We start from the raw sequence: 19,371 nt of genomic DNA, 5'->3' as shown, positions 1-19,371 counted from the left end.
TGATTGCATTGGGATCAAGGATTCGGAAAGGGGTGGGCCAAATGGAGCAAAAGGTAAATTGTAAAGCAAGAAATTATTTTGTGCCCAAGTGAACTTTAGCACCATAAAACAGGGACAAGAAGGCTTAAGGGAAATAAATTAAGCGTTTTTTTACAGCAATCGTCGAGAAAAGACCTTAAATGCTTCGGATGTAACACGGGTACAAGAGCGCGAGATCGCAATGGAACAAATACAGGTTATTCGAATAGCTAAACAGCTAAAATTAGCACCCAACTGCAAATGACAGATTATATACACATAAACAAGGTTCATATTACATCACTTTATACGATCGCTATAGGGATACATGAGGCACTTGGATCCACCACTAGACTAAGCAAAAACTACCAATTACATGATACATCACAGCGGATACGTTAGAAAAGAATTGATACAAGGAAGAATAAACCCCATAACTTACTGAACTTTCTGCTAATTAGTACTTATGATTCTTTGCAAGAGTGTGTCGTCTTTATCTATCTAAAGGATCACAAGTCCGATTTCATGAGCATTACTCGAGGCTTTATATTTATGTCTCCGAAAGGGGCTAGCTTCCTGCTCTACATGGATGTAATCTCTAGTTTTAAGAACCTGCAAATAGTTCATATTAACACCAACAACAATTTGGTGAAGAGTTATTATAATTAAATAAAGTGAACCAAAAACAAATGCTAAAGACGAAATATAACGAGTCTGCTTTCAGTTCTTCCACAACTAGAAAATTGGTATAAAACGTACCAATGCTTCAAAAAACATCCTCGATGCCTCCTTACGAGTTTTTCCTACCAACAGGTTGTCCATGGGAAGAACCTTCCTTCCATGCTCTGCTTCCTTCTCAAACAAGAGTTGAAGGTACTTGGCAACCGCCCTGCAAGCAAAAAAGAGGGTGAAACTTCTGCAGACCAAAACTCCTGAAGGTAAATGATGATATTTCAAACATCAATGAGCGGACAAAAAGGAACCGATAAAAAGGATAAGATGTAGATAACAGTGAAGATGGTCACAACAGTACCAACGAGAAGAAACCCTTATCCTCGCTGTAGTCATGCTGCGCATGCAGCGAATACTAAGAATTGGCCAACATGAAACAACATATTTGACCGGAAATATGTCATGGTCACTTACTAAATCAATGAGGTTGCGACAGTAAAAAACAGCATTTAAAAACCCCAGGGTAAACACTGTTGCATCCCCCCATGGAATAAAGAACCACATGAGAAATACAGACCTGCTGCGGGAAGACCATCCGCTGTTCTCCAGGAAGCTGGTTTGCTCTGCACTTGGCATACATTCTTCGTCCTCAGCATAGTCCTCATCATCAGCATTTAGAAACCCTGCACATAAAAACCTTACTCAAAAGAGATCCATAGCTAATCCAACTAGATAAAGCTTCCCAGTCACGGATCTTCTGGATACTTCAACCAATAGGCAGTTGAAATCCATGGAAATTTACACGGCATGTCTAACTTTCATGCAAGTAGCATATTTTCATTGAAAAAAAGACAAGTAAACACACCTGTATCATGCCAATCTACTGCATATTCCATATCCTGCATATAATGCAAAAGAGTGTGTTTAGACTTTAGCCATGCCTCACAAGGAGGGGGAAAAAACTTTCTACTGACAAATAAAAGACAATAATCCCATAGCAGTTGTAGAACTGTGAAAGGCAAAGAATGCAACCATCATGTGAGTGTTGGATTCTTGGCAGAAGCTGCTAGTAGCAGACTGATTACCTAATCAGGAATCAACATATTCTAAAAAACACAGGGTGCCCAAATTTTGAACCAGATACCATACTATACAATAGAGTCCTGCATTCCAGAAAATTCCAATTATCTATGGCTAGCAAGTGATAGCACGGTTTTAGGTGTTATGAAACACGCCACTGCTAGGAGAAATGGTTAGCATAGATTGGGGCTCGGGCACGCAAAGAGCTTCATCAATGGAATGGGGGACATTCTGGGGCGGCAAACATTCAAGGGAAAAAAACCTTGCATGGGTTGCAAGGGTTTGAACTTCTATGGAGGAAAGAATTCAGCAAACAAAAAAGGCATTTAAGGATTCAGAAATATTATGGTTAAGGTGTTAACAGAAAACAAGAAGTTCAGAAGTTGAAACACAAGAACAAGATAAGAAGAGGAAAAAAAGAGCCTAGGAGAATTCCTTACAATCCATAAGCGTATGCTCTTCTCGGATCAAATGCAAGAGAATAATTTACTTTCGCAATTAAGCACATTTTATTACTATCACAAAAACTTACAATGAAGTTCAAAGCATAAAACAACTCCCTATGAGAAAACAATAATTTAGAATAAGGGTAACAATTACAATAAAATAAAATTTGCTTCTCCCTAGCACGCTTGAGTTTGCAAATTGTTGGAATTTGTCCCACGTCGGTTAATTGTCTCCTCCAAAAACTAGTATATGAGCATGGACAGCCTTTTGGATAAATGGTATTTGGACCATTTGAATACCTCTTGGCCTGAATTCTATTCATATGAACCACTCACTAACATCACAGACCCCAAGCAACAAGAATTGGTTATTGGGGGAGAGGTATGCATGTGGGGTGAAACAGTTGACGGTTCCGATATCGAGCAAACCATATGGCCGCGTGCTGCTGCTGCTGCAGGTAAATCTATCATTCGTTGCAATTCTCTTCTTCCCATGTGCCCTGTGATCCAACAAATTTCAGGGTCATTCTCAATTAGAAATCGAGGGAGGAGTAGTTGCTGTATCAAGAACAGAAGAGTCAGAACGAGGAAGGATGGCCTTTCTCTCCAACCAAAGCCCAAGCACGTGCAATGTTCTGTCATCCATGTGCACCCTCATTCACTCCTCCATTTCTGTCTCTAAATTCCAAATTTACCCTTATCCTCGTTTGATCACCAACACATATTTTCAATCCTCATCTGCACAGCCTGCACCAACACTCTTTCCTTTACAAACTTAACGAGCGGAGAGAGATAGAAAAATCTAAGTAATATTTTGAGAGAAAACTTATAAGGGTTTGTGCAGATTGTGCGGATTGTGCGAACAAAGTCGAGTTTCAGAGTTGCTTTTTACTACTCTTGCTTCCGAATATCCGGTGAGCTTCACAGTGGCGATTCTCTTTAATTTTTAAATTCATTTCTAAATCGTTTCTCTTGCTTTATAATTATATAGACAAGGTACAGTTGTAAAACCAAATCTCCTTTAAATTCATAATTTTTAAGGAGAGTATTTTAAATACTTCCCCAACTTTCTTGCCAACTGCAAGTGGAGCAGTGGCAGTTAAGTAGAATGCATCATATATTTCTATGCATTTGTCAAAGGTTCAATCTTCACTAATTACAACTAATAATGTTGACTTTCGCAGACTAGTAAAAAAAACTATCTTGCTAACTAATACTCCCTTCGTCCCATTCCGTTTGTTCCCTTTTAAATTTTTTCATGTCCCAAATCATTTGTCCATTTTTTTTGATCTGTAATCATTTGTCCATTTTAGAAAATTAAAATACAATTTTCTATGAATTTTCTCTTTCACCATTCTCTCAAGAATTAAATGACTTGCCTAATTCGAATGGAAGGGCCTTTTGTTGTAAAGTTCAAAACTATAAAGTATAATAACTGTATTTCCATATTAAGTTGGATTTTTAAAATGAGCAAATAAATTGGGACACGGAGTACATGAAAATAGAAAATGACTTTTGCATTCAATATTTTCATAAATGATATCCAAATTTGGTAGTTGGATTTTCAAAATGGGCAAATAAATTGGGACCAAGGAGTACATGAAAATATAAAATGACTTTTGCACTCTATATTTTCAAAAATGCTATCCAAATTTGGTCTTATAGTGCCTTTATTGCGTGTAATTTTTAGCACTAAATAACAACTTTTGAATCGCATTTATAAGAAAAATGGAATGCGAAAATTACTATTCCAATGAAAATACGCATTCTTTTTTTTTAGAAAGTAAATTTTTTTATAAGAAAATACACATTCCTATTACTCAGAGAAATTTTTCAGTGCCGAGCGGGTACCACATGGTGCCTGCTTGGTGCATCCGGGTTGTCCATTTCGATTTTGGACGGCTCGAATTTGGAAAGAGAAAAAAGAGAGAGTGTGGGGGTGAGAGGAGAGAGTGTGTTTCAATTTAGGTCGTCCAATACACTTTTGGACGGCTCGAATGTGCCCGCTCGAGCACCACGTCAATCGGGTGACGTGGTATCCACCCGGCACTGAAAATTTTCTCACTTTCTTTTCCTGGCACCTCATTGACACAAGCAAGGGAGAACCAACAATTGAGGCGGAGGTTCAAGCCCTACGGAAGGCGAATTTGGGGTTTAGGACTATGAACAACTTATGGACCCCTTATTACTAATACCCCGCTAACCTACCCGCTAATGTAAAAAAAAAATTAACAAACCCTTACTCAAACTAACAAACCCCGCTGATGTATACCAAATTAACAAACCCTTACTCGAATTTGGGGTCTAGGGTTTGTTAATTTACAAAAATATTGTATTACATCAAAAAATTAACATTGCCAGAGTAAACAATTCTGGGTGGCACAATAAAAAACCGTCGGTGGCATTAGCGGCTTCCACTCCATTTCTCTCTCTCTCTGTGCAAATTTCAGGTACGTTGAAGAATTTCAGGTAAGTGTTAGTTATTTATCGGTTATTTAATTAGTCTATAAAAGGGTTAATTACTTGTTGCCCCCTTTATCTATACACATTTTTCACTTTACCCCCTCCAACTATAGAACGCTACAACCTACCCCTTTATCTTCCAATTCCTAACACATAAGGCCTGCCGTTAGTTTGGAATCCAAAAAATCGTCAAAGGGGCATGTGCATGTCACATGATCTGTAAAAAGAAAAAAAATTAAGTGCTCTAATTTTCAATCCGTTTGAATCGGTGTGAAGATCTTATTTCTCTGATCATTTTATTCCAAAGGATCATAATTAATTTTTGGCTCTAGGGCTCTCGTTAGTTAGCCCTAAAAGATATTTGGTTCTACTACTTTTTTAGGACTAATTAACGAGAGCTCTAGAGTCAAAAATTAACTATGACTCTTTAGAATAAAATGATCATGGAAATAAGATCTTTGTACCGGTTCAAACGGATTGAAAATTGGAGCACTTAATTTTTCATAAGTACTTTATACGAAGTATTTTAAAAAATATGGTTAAAAAATTAAGTGCTCCAATTTTTATTCTGTTTGAACCGGTACAAATATTATGATACGGAGTATACTAACTAACAAGAGCCCTAAAGCCAAAAATTAATTATGATTCTTTAGGATAAAATAATCAGAGACATAAGATTTTAGCACCAATTCAAACAGATTGAAAATTAAAGCATTTAATTTTTTTTTTATTTTTTACAGATCATGTAACATGCACATGCCCCTTTGATGATTTTTTGGATCCCAGACTAACGGCAGGAGCGGATCAAAAGAAAAAAAAACAAACGGCAGGCCTTATGTGTTAGGAATTAGAAGATATGGGGGTAGGTTGTAGCGTTCTATAGTAGAAGGGGGTAAAGTGAAAAATGTGTATAGATAAAGGGGGCAACAAGTAATTAACCCTATATAAAATGGGCGCTGCTATTCGCAGCCCTCTATTTATTCCCATAGCCCATTAAAAATTTTCAATTATACTCGACAGTTAGTTACCGAAATTGAGATAAATTTTCAGCGTCCAATTACCGAAATATAATATTTTTTTCAACAGATGTTTACCGAAAATGCATGTTCGGCAGTTGTTTACCGAAAGTTGAACATATTTTCGACATGTAGTTACCGAAATATAATCTTGTTTTCAACAGCAATTTACCGAAATGTTATTTATGATTTTCAACAATCATTTACCGAAATTTAGTGGGCTACGGGAGTAAATAGAGGGCTGCGAATAGCGGTGCCCTATAAAATACATGAAGAACTCTAAGTGTTTGTTATTAATTAATTAGTATAATCCGTTTCCGCCCACCAGCCTCGGACAACAGTCGCCGCACATTTGATTTTCTTTTGCCGGCACAAGTGATTTATTCAGCCACCGTTAGGTGGTCCTTCCATTAGAGATTGAACTACCGTAACTCAACTCAACCAACAAAGACTCTCTTCGCGGGGAGAGCTGGCACTAACCAATAAACAAAGGATGGTAGGCTTGGTGTGAAGTAGGCTGCAGTAGAATAAAAGAATAGAGCAGTACACAATTTCGTAGTTTTTTAAAACGTTTTATGTTCCAATCAAAACAACTAATTGAGATCTTTAGACTGCGTAAAAAAGTCAAGATTTACGCTTCTTGTGCTTTATTTTTTTAGTCCGATTAACAACACGTAGTTTAAAAGGGGAAAAAACAACATGGGACGGAGGGAGTACATGAATAGATATATACATACATGTTTCTACGTACACACACTTACATTCTGGGTGCCTTAATTCTCCTCCCATTTTTCATGCCAGGGGTTTAAATTCTGTGATGGTGAAGCTGGTGATCGGAATCCTTTTTCTTGGCCTTGTTTTCCAGTTAGTGGCGTCTGCTGTGGATGTTGACCGCCTAAACATATGGCCGATGCCACAATCAGTGAGCTATGGGCATAAAGTTTTATACATGAGTAAGGACTTTGAGCTAAGAACTGAAGGAAGCAAGTATCCTGATGCTTCCGGTATATTGAAGGATGGGTTTTCCAGATTACTTTATGTCATCAATGCCCCTCATGTTGCCGATGGTAACATTTCCCATTTTCAGCAGTCTCTTGTGCTTCAGGGAATTAATGTGCTCATTTCCTCAGCCAATGATGAGGTGATGTTGTCATGGATTATGATTTGTAACAGTTTTCCACCTCCATTATATTGTTAAGGATTTGCAGTTGTTTCTTGTATGTCTAGTGATCATTCTTAGTGGTCAATATGAATTCTATATGGGTGCTGGCCTTAATGAATATTGCAGTGCTTTAGTGGCTGCATCTTTATAATCGAAGTACCCAAGCCCAAAAACTAGGAAAAGTAAAAGGAATCTGTGAACTTTGTCATTGGGGGCAAAAACGCTTCTTGCTGCCTCCTCCATTTGCAATTGTATGCATCACAGGGGTTGCTTATATGAATCTTTTTGGTGCCAAGAGACATCCTCTAAAGTAGGGCCACTTTGGACTCATATGCAGGGCAAACTCCGATACCTGCAACCGCCCACAAGCCACAATTTTTTTGAACTTTTAATCTTCTCTATGACTCTGAGCAATATGCTTCTTTCTGTTTTGTAAGATGTTTTGAAGTAATTGCTTAGTATGGTAGTTGTGGTTTACTATTATTGCTCACCTGACAACAACATGGGTAGTTGTGTTTTGTTTTGCTGAATTATCCCTTGTGAATTTATGTTAGTAGCAATAACACAACTTTTGATGAAATTTTTTGGGAAATATGACCCATGCAGATATGGAAGAAGTAAAAAACTCTATATTGTTACAGCAAAAAGACTATCTTCTGTAGGATAGTCATTTTCCCTACTGCGCCATATCTAAGTTGGTTAGTCTACGAAAACACAACTCTTTACTGAAAGTTAATCCATGTTTGCAGTTACAATACGGGATTGATGAGTCATACAAGTTATCTGTTGCTTCAAGTGGAGATCCAGTTTATGCACATCTTGAGGTGGTTATGATTGTAGTTTATGTTCCATTTTAAGTTTGTGCAGGACATAGTCCGTTAAGCATCTACTCTCGATAATTTTGTCTATTTTGCAATCATCATTATCGATTATCATGCTGCGAAGCTTGTTATCATGATATGGAGTTATTGAATTCCGTACAAATATCCTTTCGATTAAATATATCATTTTGCTTGTAATTTCTTAAGGTCAAAGATTCAGTGAATTTGATGGGAATGATGTAGAGCTTTTATAATAATGATGAAAAAAGATTGTCAAAGGTAGTTTTGAGAGCCATAGTTTGCTAAACTATCAAGTACCTAATAGCGAGATATTTAATTGTTTTGTTTCTTCTGAAATAGCAACTTAAGGCCATGAGGCCTCACTTCCTTATTTCAGAACCTCAAAGCACAAGGAACTCTAAGCCTTGGCCCACTAAAGTGGTTAAAGGCGAACATTAGCAGCTCATGTTTTTCGGAAAACCAACCCAAATTAATCTGTAGGATTTGAGCTAAAGAAGCATAGGTAAGCTGATTTCCAGAGGCGTCTTTCCTCCTAGTTGTTTGGTATTATCAGCAAGGAAATACAAATCCTGTCCAAGGTAATGGGACACATCACATTTTTCATAGTAGCCTTCTAATTTTGAGGATAAAATGGTATTTACAAGGTGAAAGATATAAACAAGATGTCAAAATGATAATAACATCAGCATTCCCCTCAATGTGTTTTGGCATCTTTACGTGATTGAAAGGTCATAAAAATGCCCATCTGTTGTGACATCAAGATTTATCAAATTTACATCTGCAGCTTTCAGTTATTTCATTTTCTCTGGTTTACTCATTACCACAACTCTATATTGCAGGCACAAACAGTTTATGGGGCTCTGCATGGGCTGCAGGTTTTACGTTTTGTCTCATATGATACCTCATAAAAGTTGCAGATATTTGAAGTTGTGAAAGAGATGTTTACTTCTTAAAATGTGTGACGATAAATCTTGCAGACATTCAGCCAAGTTTGCCATTTTAACTTCACTACCAGGCTGATTGAAGTACGTCAAGCCCCATGGGACATTAGTGATCAGCCAAGGTTCTCTTATCGAGGGCTCTTAATTGGTACTCTCTTGTATTCCTCTTATCACATGTTGAGTATCAATTGAAGTATTATATAGATGCCTTTGTACGGGGTTTCCTGGATTAGACTGAAGTCAGTGGGTCTTTGATGCAAAATAATTTTCGAGTGGGTGTTTTTGATATGTTAATGTTTTTTGGACTGAATCTCAATTATATATTTTTCCTTTGATGTTAGTATGGTCACGTCTTGATTCAAATGTATGGACTTTATAGCTGTTGAGGAATAGGACAAACTTGTTTTTATGAATTTTCTTTTGCCTCAAGGGTTGCTCAACGTCTTGTTCAGCTCAATTGCAAACTAGCAGTGAACCTGTGCACGGGGCCTGTGATTTACCTGTAACGATATTTACCTGCTTGCAACTGATCACTTGAGGCTATGTCCTAATTGAATTTTTACTGATTCGAAAATATTGTGTAGACACATTCAATCAACATGTTCAGCTTATCTCAACAACAAATTATCATACGTCTCATAACTGCTATTAAATACTCCCTCTATCCCACTATGTTTGGGCTTTTGGGGGAATTCAACTCTTTAAGGAACGTCATCATTACAAGTTAAAAATTATTCAATTCCCCCAAATACCCTTTATTTGACATCTTATATGAAGTCAAAAGAGTGTTTCAATGTTGATTGTCACTTAAAAAGAATGGGCAAAATAAGAAATGTATTGAAAAGTCAACATGGACGTACATTTTGGGACAGCAGAAAAATGGAACCATGGGCCGAGAAAATGGTACGGAGGGAGTATTTAACTTGAACAATTAGGTGGTTGAATGACTTCTCTAGACGAACACACAAGGATTTGTGGTTATTCTGCACTCATTGACCTTAACTCCTTTCTTGCATTTGCATTGGCTGTGGCCTCAATTCTGTCTGCTATCTACTCACTGTACCTGATTGTGCTTCTCTATCACTAGTCTAATATTACGCGAATCATTTTATTTTGATACTTAAATTTAGGTTAGGTTTGGTTTGGTTTAGGAGAAGTATTTTTCCTTTTATTTAACATGTACAGTTTCCTTTTTCTTCTGGAAGATGTCTTCTCTATATATTACTAGCTTACCATAAGCTTTAAGCTATTACTTTGGTCAGATATTGATATGAGGTACTGATCCTATGTATGATGTGTCCCAAATGCGGAAATGGTTATGAATAACTGTGGCGATTATTGAGATTGGAAGAATATTCATTTTCTTTAGTAGTAGGGAAGAGAATCTTCTCAAACATGCAAATTGATCATTCTAACTTGTGAGTGGGAATGGTGCAGATACAGCCCGACACTACCAGCCACTTCCAATGATAAAGAAAGTTGTTGATTCTATGTCATACGCGAAATTGGTATGTAAGGGACACTAAATGTGGGCTGTTTAATTTGCTAGCAGTTTTAATTATCAGAAAACTTGTAGTCAGAACTTGCTAACTTCAACAGTTCAACACATGTTTTGTATTAATTTTGTTGATGCGACAGTTTTGGGGCATTTCTGGCACGTAGCACATAACAGTGCTTGTGCTAACGGAAACAGACAAAATCTTGGCATTCTATTTGAGTTGTGGCAACTTATGTTGATGTAGTAAAGAGGCAAACTATAGACTGAGATTCTTTGATTAAGGAAGTCGGATCCCAACTCAGTTTCACAATATGCTTATGTTTTGCCAGTGTGTTACTGGTATTTTTGGGTATCTTCTCTTTCATTGGCAGACTTTGCTATATAGATGAATAATGAGGATCTGTTTTAATCCTCTTTTGCATACTTCCTGTGCACAGAGTTTGTGCCCTGTTTGGCACCTTTTAAGTGAATTAAGTCAATCAAAAAATACCAGCTAAGCGTAATCCTGTTTGTTAAGGTGGTTCCATATGGGTATTATCTAGGTTGAGTTGACATTTAGTTCCCTGCAAGTGGTGCGCATGAATTTCAAGTACCTAAAAGGACTCAACATTCTAAGTTTGCTCAGTCGATTAATATCGGTAATTCCTAATTGATTTTATGCAGAATGTACTACATTGGCACATTGTAGATTCACAGTCTTTCCCCCTGGAGATACCTTCATATCCCAAACTATGGAATGGAGCTTATTCTATTTCAGAAAGATATACAATGGCTGATGCTGCTGAGGTTGTGAGGCAAGTGATTTCCACCTTCTTTTGCAGGCTAAATGGATATATGATCCCTAACTTGTGCTTCTAAGGTCATACCTGATCTTTCCTCTGATAAATTTTCTTCTCTGCAGTTATGCTCAGAGACGAGGGATTAATGTATTGGCTGAAATTGACGTCCCAGGACATGCTCAATCCTGGTAGTTTGATCGATACTATTCTCATCATTTATTCGACGTATTTTCACTCTGCTATTAAAGGAAACACCTGTCCAAGATTGACCAAAACCTATATTAGACTTTTGATGTTGGTGGCATCATTTTTACAAAGAGATTACCTTGCAAATCTTTCTTTATCTTTTGTTTGTTTGTTTTCTCTTTGTTATTTGTCTGTTTTCAGTTTTTTTGTTGTTAGTAACTTTCTTTTTGCATGCTGTATACTTCATATGAAATTGATGTTTGTGGGCTATTATTTTTTTCTGCTGTACTCTTATACGTTAAATACCAATGGGACGCTAATAAAAAAATCGATAAGCTTCTTAATAAGCTTTGTATGTGATATAGAAGGCCATGATGATATGTATGAAAATTGAAGTTTTCTTCATGATCATCGGCAAAGAGGGGAAAAAATCTATCCTTTTTGACATGCTCATTGCACATTATCCTTGCTTATTTATTGTATTTATGTGGCTTCTCAAACTGTGAAGGTATCTACTTGTGCTAAGCACTTCGGAAAGAACCTCAGATATGTTGCTGCCAAGATTTGTCCTGTTTTACTTTTGTTTCCCAAAAAATCTATCAAAAAGTTAATTTTCTTGTCAGATGATAACATTTCTTTTTCTGGTCTGCCGGATGAGCTTAGAAAATGGTTTACATACTCTTGGAAAAGGTTTGTTACCCTAAGAGTTTATGCGATGAAATTCATAGGACCATGAAAACTGATTACAGATGTCTATCATGTTGAAAATTGGGGGTAGGACCTGTTAGTGACACCTTGTTGATGGTTTTTACTGCTTGGGGGTTTTAATTAAAGCACATTAAGCATATATTAAAGAAGGCCAGGCATAGCTTTTTCATCTAGACAATTGGAATCTTAAATGGGTATGAGTTCCAACAGGCAATTTCTCATTTCCTTGTATTCTTCGGCAAAGTCCACCATCTTTGTCTTATATTTAATAAGGATGGCTATATTACTTTCAATCTGTAGGGGGGCCGATTATCCTACCCTTTGGCCATCAAAGGATTGTCAGCAGCCACTTGATGTCAGCAATGAATTTACCTTCCAAGTAATAGATGGGATTCTTTCGGGTATTACTATTTGCTTACGATTTTTTTTTTCAATTTTTGATTAACAAAATAATCAACATTCTTCACGCTTCTCATGTTTCAGATTTCAGTAAAGTCTTCAAATTTAAATTTGTCCACTTGGGCGGAGATGAAGTTAATACCAGTGAGTTTAATGTTTTAAATACTATACATGTTTTGAAGGACTATAAAATCTATTATTGTTTTATATAGAATGCTGTTGCACGATCTTGATGGTGCCTTCATGCTTATACAATTCATATTACTTTGGTAGAGACATCACTTCACACACTTCCTCACTCGCCGCATGACTACTCGGCAGGACTTGCTGCATGCAGGCCAGAGACACTCACAAAACCATCCTTGGTTCCTCACTCTAATACCATGTTATATGGTCTTGGGTAGAACTCAACCACAAACTCGGTAGTGAGGGTAGCCTAACACTTACATACTTCCCAGGAAATGCAGGACTTTGCTTTACAAATGCGTGACATCGAAAAGGCTAATACACATTACTGGTGCTGCTGATATGGGTGCTGGGAGTTTCTAGAATAAGATTTAAAGCTATTAGTGCAACTCAACATAGAGTAACGAATCACATTGCTTAAATACTACCAATGCCAGCCATGCATAGTTCGAGAAAATCTAGACATAAATAGATGGCAGAAATCAAAGAGTGCTATCAGGATGGGACCCATTTTTGACCTTCTATAGTTGAGTTTATTGGCAATAGGAAACTTGTTATATGTAGTTTTAGTTTCTATATGCAGCCGAGAGTTTAGATATATTTAAATTGAAGTTTACTTAAGGGGGTTTTGGTAGGCTCTGAATTTTTCTGAGGATCGCCTATGGATCATATGGGTCAAGTTATATCAATGTTTTATTGGTAAGGATTCTTGTTCGGGGTTTTTTTTTTTTTTTTGAGGTAAAGAGGGATTTTATTACCAAAAAATAACCAAAATGCAAAGGAAATAAGGGGCATACCCCAGCAAACTGTCCACAAAACTGGAAACAAAAAGAACAGGAAACAATATACACCAAGGAACTGGCCTGACTACTGCTAGCTACAAAACTTTCTCCGGTATGTTCCAAGCTCTACATAAGACTCTATTAACAGGGCTACGTCTACAGTTTCTCCAAGAGAACACTCTATCCCGCACGTCCTTTACAATTTGCTCAAAAATGGTATCCAGAATGTATTGTTTGTTACCAAAAAACTGAGTCATTCCTAGCCTTCCAAATGTAATACCCCGTCCCAGCCATAGCTAGCTCATAGAAAGCAAATGAGAACCCTTTCTTCTTAAGGTGTTGAACAACCCAGTTAATTTCATGCTCCCACTCCCCTGGACATCTGGTCATGCCAAACAAATGGAGGATTCTCCCCAGATACAAGCTGAGAATGAACAGTTAAAAAAGAGATGCATGTGGGACTCATTCACACTATGACATAGAACACATTGAGGGGCCACCCTCATCCCCCATGAGAGAAGCCTATCCTTTGTAGAGAACCTACCTCAACAAACAAGCCACGCGAATAAAGCCCATCTAGGAATACCTTGCTTAATCCATACAATATGAGCCCATGGAACTTTACGGGGAGGATTCTTGAGGGCTTCCCAAGCAATTTTTACTGAGAAAATACCATTAGGGGCAGGCAGCCAAGTCACAGAATTTTTCACAGCTATATTAGGTCTAAGAGTTGAAGATGTACTCCTCGTAATTTGCTTGATTGTCCTGCTCTGCATGGGCCAGTGCCAACCCCATTTGGAATTGTGGATGAAACTTTGGCAAGAAGGGACCTTCCAACATTGCTAACTATATCTTCACCAAACACTTTGTAGAGAGGACCTGCATCATGCCAGTAATCCAGCCAAAGGAAATTAGTGTTCCCGTTAGGGGCTGCACTACCTCTCTAAGTTTAAAAAGCTTACGGATAGTCCAAGAAGAATCTTGAGGCAAACTCATCTGCCAAAAACACTTCCTCTTTAAGTCTTTATAATGTATGAGTCCCTTCTTGTTTGGGTTTATACGGTCTTTAGAAGTATAGTTTCCAGGAGTTCAGTCTCCTATGAGGAATTCTTTAAAGCTTATATAGTGATGGGCTGCTTCTAGCAGAGAACATGTTTAGAACATTTCTAGAGCTGTTGAAGCTGTGGTGGATTGTCTGAAACTCTGATCCAACTCTGACCCTAGGTATGACACCTTTGAAATCGAGGTGTGACGCCTGGAGTTTCATTTTCTCTTGCAATTTCAAGCATTTTACTGCTCAACTAGATTAACCTGGGCTTTATTTCCCTACTTTGAACCTATATCTCTATTTGATGCCATACTTTCTTAAACCTGACAATCGTAGAACATAACATAACACTAAACCAGCCCATGTCATTGTTTGCGGGTACAGTTCATTGTACCAGACCAGCCAAAGGGGGCTCAATCCTTGTATTTGCAGGTTCAGTACCCTGCTTATATGCTGGTCCTTATAAACCCCTAGTAACCCTTTGTTTTGCCGACATTCCATGCACTGGAAAGCAACTATCACCAGCCTTAAGCAAAGCCTTCTAACTCTGTATTAATTTTGGGCTCACCACTAGATAGGCGACTGTTCTTTTTTCTAGACCTATATGACCATGTAAGCTTCAGTCATATGAGTGGATGACACATCAATTGGGAGAAATTCTACTCGGTCATTATTGTCACCTGAACCATTAACGAGTGAAACTATAGCTTATAGAATATGCATCGTTGTAGAAGGGTGCATTCTGTTCAACATGTGGAAACGTTCAAGCATGTCAATGTTTACAAATTTTAGATGATTAATGTGTCACAGCAGTATATGTTCTCTCTTCTATTTTGCTATTTACGTATTTTGTTTCTGCGTCAAGATGAGTGCATTGAAAAAAATCTTTGACTTGAATGGCTGTTCATCTTAAGCATTATCAGATAGCACTGGGTAATTTTAATGATGACACTAACTGAAACATAAATTTGAACTATTAATTTCAGGTTGCTGGGTAACAACTCCTCATGTGAGGAACTGGTAACGATCGCAAAATCTTAGTGTTCTCTGCATTGTTAATTAGAATTGTCTATTTATAATCAATGCATGTCGTCTGCAAATTCCTTGATGAGAATTCATATGTTTATGTAGAACGATCACATGCTAGCATAATTTTATATCGGTTTTCTTTCAACAACTTTGATTTATTCTCTTGATATCTTGGAACTCTTCTAACCACCCTTGGGGTTGCCCCAGAGGAAGGGGAAGGCCTTTGACTAGAGTTGGGCAAGGTTCAACTCCTCCCCAGGGCGGTACCCTGACGTACCTGGAGGTCGGAGCGGTGGTTTGCTTGTCGCCCAGGGGTTGCCCTATGGGTTGGTCCAATTAGTGAACTCTTCTTCTTTTTTCCAGGACAATCTCTGTTGCTTTTGTTATACTGTTTGGTATTATTACTATGGCTAAATTTTATTCAAAAAAGCTTCCAGAGGAGATGCAGTGTTGCAGTCTACATGCAATGCAGAATAAAATCGAAGAACCAATGCATCCATTCATATTCCCTTAATCTTACTCCGAAAATCACAAAGTAATTCAATGGAAGTTTGCCATCTCTCCAATATTGACTTACATGAAAAGGACACAAATATTCATTTCAGCTTGTAGATTTGTCTACAGCATTGAGAGATCTAGTCAGACAACCATGATAGTAATACAATCCCGTAAAATTACAAGAATAAAGAGTTAGCTGCTAAAGGCTCTAGTCACATAGATGGGTGGTCATGGCCTCGTTGGGATCAAAGATTCGGAAATTTTAAATTGCAACCCAACTGAATTTTTATAATACAAGAGCTGTAACTGTTTTTTCAACTTATATTTACTATTGGTAATGTATCTTATGATGTATATCCCTGTACGAGACATAAAATTGGGAAATGCTACACATGTATCCTGTTTTCACAACTTTGGTTGTGAAATTTAGCTGGGAAAATTGTTTCCATGAGGATTACTCGAAAGCTATTTTCACATATCCACAAAATTGATACTCTCATTTTCAGGTTGAAGAAGCAAGGAATGAATGCATCCCAAGCCTATGAATACTTTGTCCTACGAGCTCAGAAAATAGCATTATCACATGGATACGAATGTGTTAACTGGTACAGAATTTTATGCTTGAGCATTTTGTATTCAGTTTGTGTTTCACGTGTAATGCTCATGATAAAATTGCAGGGAAGAGACCTTCAACAACTTTGGCAATAAGTTAAACCAAAAAACTGTGGTACACAACTGGTATGCCTTCAAGATACTTATGCCATCTAATTATTGTTGTCAAACTATGCGGTTGCATTCAGAATTAGGGTTGGACTTAATAGTTGGCTTTCCTACTTCTCTGACGATACAAATCTATAAAGTGCATTAATTGCAGCACCTTTTTAGTTTTCTTTGGCTGATATATAAATTAAAAAATCTGTGTGTTCTTGATTTAGGTTCAAATAAAGATAAAAATTGCCTTAACTCATTTCGCTTTTAGTAATTAACCAATGTGGACTTGAGAAAGTATGTTTAGAACGGGGCATGTTGTTCATAGGAGTGATAAAGGTGAGACAACAGCTGCTTTTGGCTTGGGAATTTGCAAGTGGCTGTGCTTGTCTTCTCATTTCCTTTTAACGAGTTTTAGTGTTTGCCAATCGCATCACAAGAAGCAATCAGCAAGGGAAACTTTTGACTGGAAAAAAAATTAATTTTGAGTTTGCCCAATTATGGTTCCTATTGTTGTCTGTGAATTCTGATGATGGTCATAGTGCCGGTGTTCACCCTATACAGTGATTCCACTTGGACACACAGAAACCAAAATGGGTATTAAATTAGTTTTAAACTTGCTAGTGAAAGCTATCCTGAGCTTGTTGCTGTTTTCTAGCTTTTTTATTAGAAAGAATAGAAACTAAGTAGTCAAGGTAAACTTGGGTTGAAGTGCATGAGGCTGGTTTTTCATTTTATTGTGCATGGTGATATGCTTAAGCTGTGTTGTGTTTTGTTTTGTTGTTGGTGGTGGTGGTGGTGGCGGCGGTGGTGCAGGCTCGGGGGTGGTGTTGCGAAGCGAGTGGTTGCAGCAGGGTTGAGGTGCATTGTAAGCAACGAAGATAAATGGTATTTGCACTACTTGGATACCTCATGGTCTGAATTCTATTCAAATGAACCACTCACTAACATCACAAACCCCAAGCAACAAGAATTGGTTATTGGGGGAGAGGTATGCATGTGGGGTGAAACAGTTGACGGTTCTGATATCGAGCAAACCATATGGCCGCGTGCTGCTGCTGCTGCGGGTAATCAATCATTTGTTGCAATTCTATTCTTCCCATGTGCCCTGTGATCCAACAAATCTCAGGGTCCATTTGTTTGACCGAATATGAGTGCCAGATTGGGTTATATATGCAAGGTGACCCATATTCGGTTTTACGTTAAATTATTTTGGCCTGGATGAAACATAAAATACCATGAAGGGTGTGGCACCATTAATCCCACTTACAATACCATGGAAGTTGTGGTGTCATTAATCCGATGACTTTTATCACCTACTCTATCCCATCGATCAATGTATTGCTTCATTATTATTCCCGTCAAACTAGCGGGTCCTCAACCTTTGGTCGTTTTTAAGATCAATATCTTATACATCACCTTGTCCATATTCAAATGATGTATCATCAAGCGGACAAAAACTTATGCCCGACTAATTTTCCACCCTAATTGGATTTGTTCTTTTGATTAGGGCAAAAAAAATCAAATAAAAACTTAATGAACAGAATTGCTTTATTTTTTAATCTGGTTAATGGCGCAACTTTTGAAAATAGAAAAACAATATGGCATGATTATCCGCTCAAAATTTTATTTTCTTTATGATGTTTAGAGTTTAGACTGATAATTTGCCTTCATTTCTGTTTTGGCTCCTCATGGATGAAGAGAGGCTGTGGACACCTTATGACAAGCTAGCCAAGGATCCTAGGCAAGTCACTGGAAGGTTAGCACACTTCAGGTGTTTGTTGAATCAGAGAGGAGTAGCTGCTGCCCCATTGGCCGCACCCGGTCGAGGTGCCCCACCGGAGCCAGGTTCCTGCAACATGCAATAAAAAACCAACCGGATACCCATTCTATTTTGATTGGGAAATTTCGATGTTGTCTTTGGATAATTTTTCTTCATATATGAAAAGAATGATTGACCTTGTCCGATCTCCTATAGGCTCCAATGTTTGTCATCTCTGCCTCAGCATTCAGCAAGACCATTGGGTTTTCTTCTGAGAAATTAAATGTTAATGTGTTTATATAACAAGAGTCATGATCCCGTCCCATAAGGGGGAAAAAAACAGAAAGATTAAAACTAGATGCGTAAAAAAAAACCCAGAATATGACTTAAGCAAAATGACCGGTTTAGAAAACAATAGTAATAACAACGCAAAACGACAAGCTCCTTAATGAAAAAGGCAAATTAAGCAGCTTGTCTAATGAACTGGTGGTTGATTGTGCATTTCACAGCATGAATAAAAATTACTTATAAGATGCATCATCTTACAAGTAACCATTTCACCGCATGATGCTCGCGTGTGTGGAACCTTGATGGGGTTTTTGATTGGTCTTGTATTGCTCATTTTCGATTGGGTCATTGTTTACGGAGTAGTTTGCTGGGTTGTTTGTACGTTTTGTATTGTTGGGTCGTTTTGTACGGTTGTGTGTTTGGTTGGACTATATTATTTGGTATCTATGAAGTTTTCCCTTTTCTCGAAAATGGGAGAATGACGGTCAATGACGTGTTTTGATAATTAATACCAGGCCAAGGATATTTTCAGTATAAACAAATGTTCTTTGCATGTTCTTGACGAGTATTAATTATCAAAAATGGGTAGGATTGCAAACCCTATTGACAGAAAGTATCCAAGGTTGACACATTCGGAGAACAGTCATTGCGTTACACATGTTCACCGGTAAAAAGATGAAAACATAGGACTAAACATAGAACAGTCAGTGTTAGTTTTATATCCCCACTTAGGACTACTATTTAATTAATGCCTTTTTTTTTGTCCTTTTCATTTTTAATTTGTTTGCATTGGGATCAAGGATTCGGAAAGGGGTGGGCCAAATGGAGCAAAAGGTAAATTGTAAAGCAAGAAATTATTT

The 19,371-nt window shown here is 37.6% G+C and overlaps 2 protein-coding genes across 4 annotated transcripts in view; one reads left to right on the top strand and one right to left on the bottom strand.

Annotated features, from left to right (window-relative positions):
* Positions 1 to 18,431, top strand: part of LOC131301064 (beta-hexosaminidase 3-like) — a 34,443-nt gene extending 16,012 nt beyond the window's left edge. The window contains exons 2-17 of one of the 3 annotated variants that reach the window (XM_058327187.1): positions 3,081 to 3,130; positions 4,667 to 4,685; positions 6,497 to 6,836; positions 7,607 to 7,681; positions 8,539 to 8,574; positions 8,677 to 8,788; positions 10,078 to 10,148; positions 10,802 to 10,932; positions 11,040 to 11,105; positions 12,112 to 12,212; positions 12,295 to 12,354; positions 15,213 to 15,246; positions 16,260 to 16,358; positions 16,432 to 16,491; positions 17,278 to 17,528; positions 18,163 to 18,431. In XM_058327187.1, coding sequence (XP_058183170.1) covers positions 6,513 to 6,836; positions 7,607 to 7,681; positions 8,539 to 8,574; positions 8,677 to 8,788; positions 10,078 to 10,148; positions 10,802 to 10,932; positions 11,040 to 11,105; positions 12,112 to 12,212; positions 12,295 to 12,354; positions 15,213 to 15,246; positions 16,260 to 16,358; positions 16,432 to 16,491; positions 17,278 to 17,528; positions 18,163 to 18,329 — 1,587 coding nt within the window. In that variant the 5' untranslated portion in view covers positions 3,081 to 3,130; positions 4,667 to 4,685; positions 6,497 to 6,512 and the 3' untranslated portion in view covers positions 18,330 to 18,431. Of the gene's footprint in view, positions 1 to 3,080; positions 3,131 to 4,639; positions 4,686 to 6,496; positions 6,837 to 7,606; positions 7,682 to 8,538; positions 8,575 to 8,676; positions 8,789 to 10,077; positions 10,149 to 10,801; positions 10,933 to 11,039; positions 11,106 to 12,111; positions 12,213 to 12,294; positions 12,355 to 15,212; positions 15,247 to 16,259; positions 16,359 to 16,431; positions 16,492 to 17,277; positions 17,529 to 18,162 lie in introns of those variants that run through there. The other 2 variants (XM_058327188.1, XM_058327186.1) reach the window with 2 other exon arrangements.
* On the bottom strand, positions 237 to 2,864 carry LOC131301066 (sister chromatid cohesion 1 protein 4-like). Its single transcript, XM_058327189.1, has 4 exons — positions 1,556 to 2,864; positions 1,268 to 1,373; positions 778 to 907; positions 237 to 630 (listed from the first exon to the last, which is right to left on the bottom strand). The coding sequence occupies exons 1-4, from the start codon at positions 1,593 to 1,595 to the stop codon at positions 520 to 522; spliced, it is 387 nt and encodes a 128-aa protein (XP_058183172.1). The 5' UTR covers positions 1,596 to 2,864; the 3' UTR covers positions 237 to 519.
* Positions 18,432 to 19,371: the final 940 nt, after the last annotated feature.

This window comes from Rhododendron vialii, chromosome 9a (assembly GCF_030253575.1).
Source record: "Rhododendron vialii isolate Sample 1 chromosome 9a, ASM3025357v1".
Taxonomy (NCBI): domain Eukaryota; kingdom Viridiplantae; phylum Streptophyta; class Magnoliopsida; order Ericales; family Ericaceae; genus Rhododendron; species Rhododendron vialii.
This window is presented reverse-complemented; position numbering and strand designations above follow the sequence as displayed.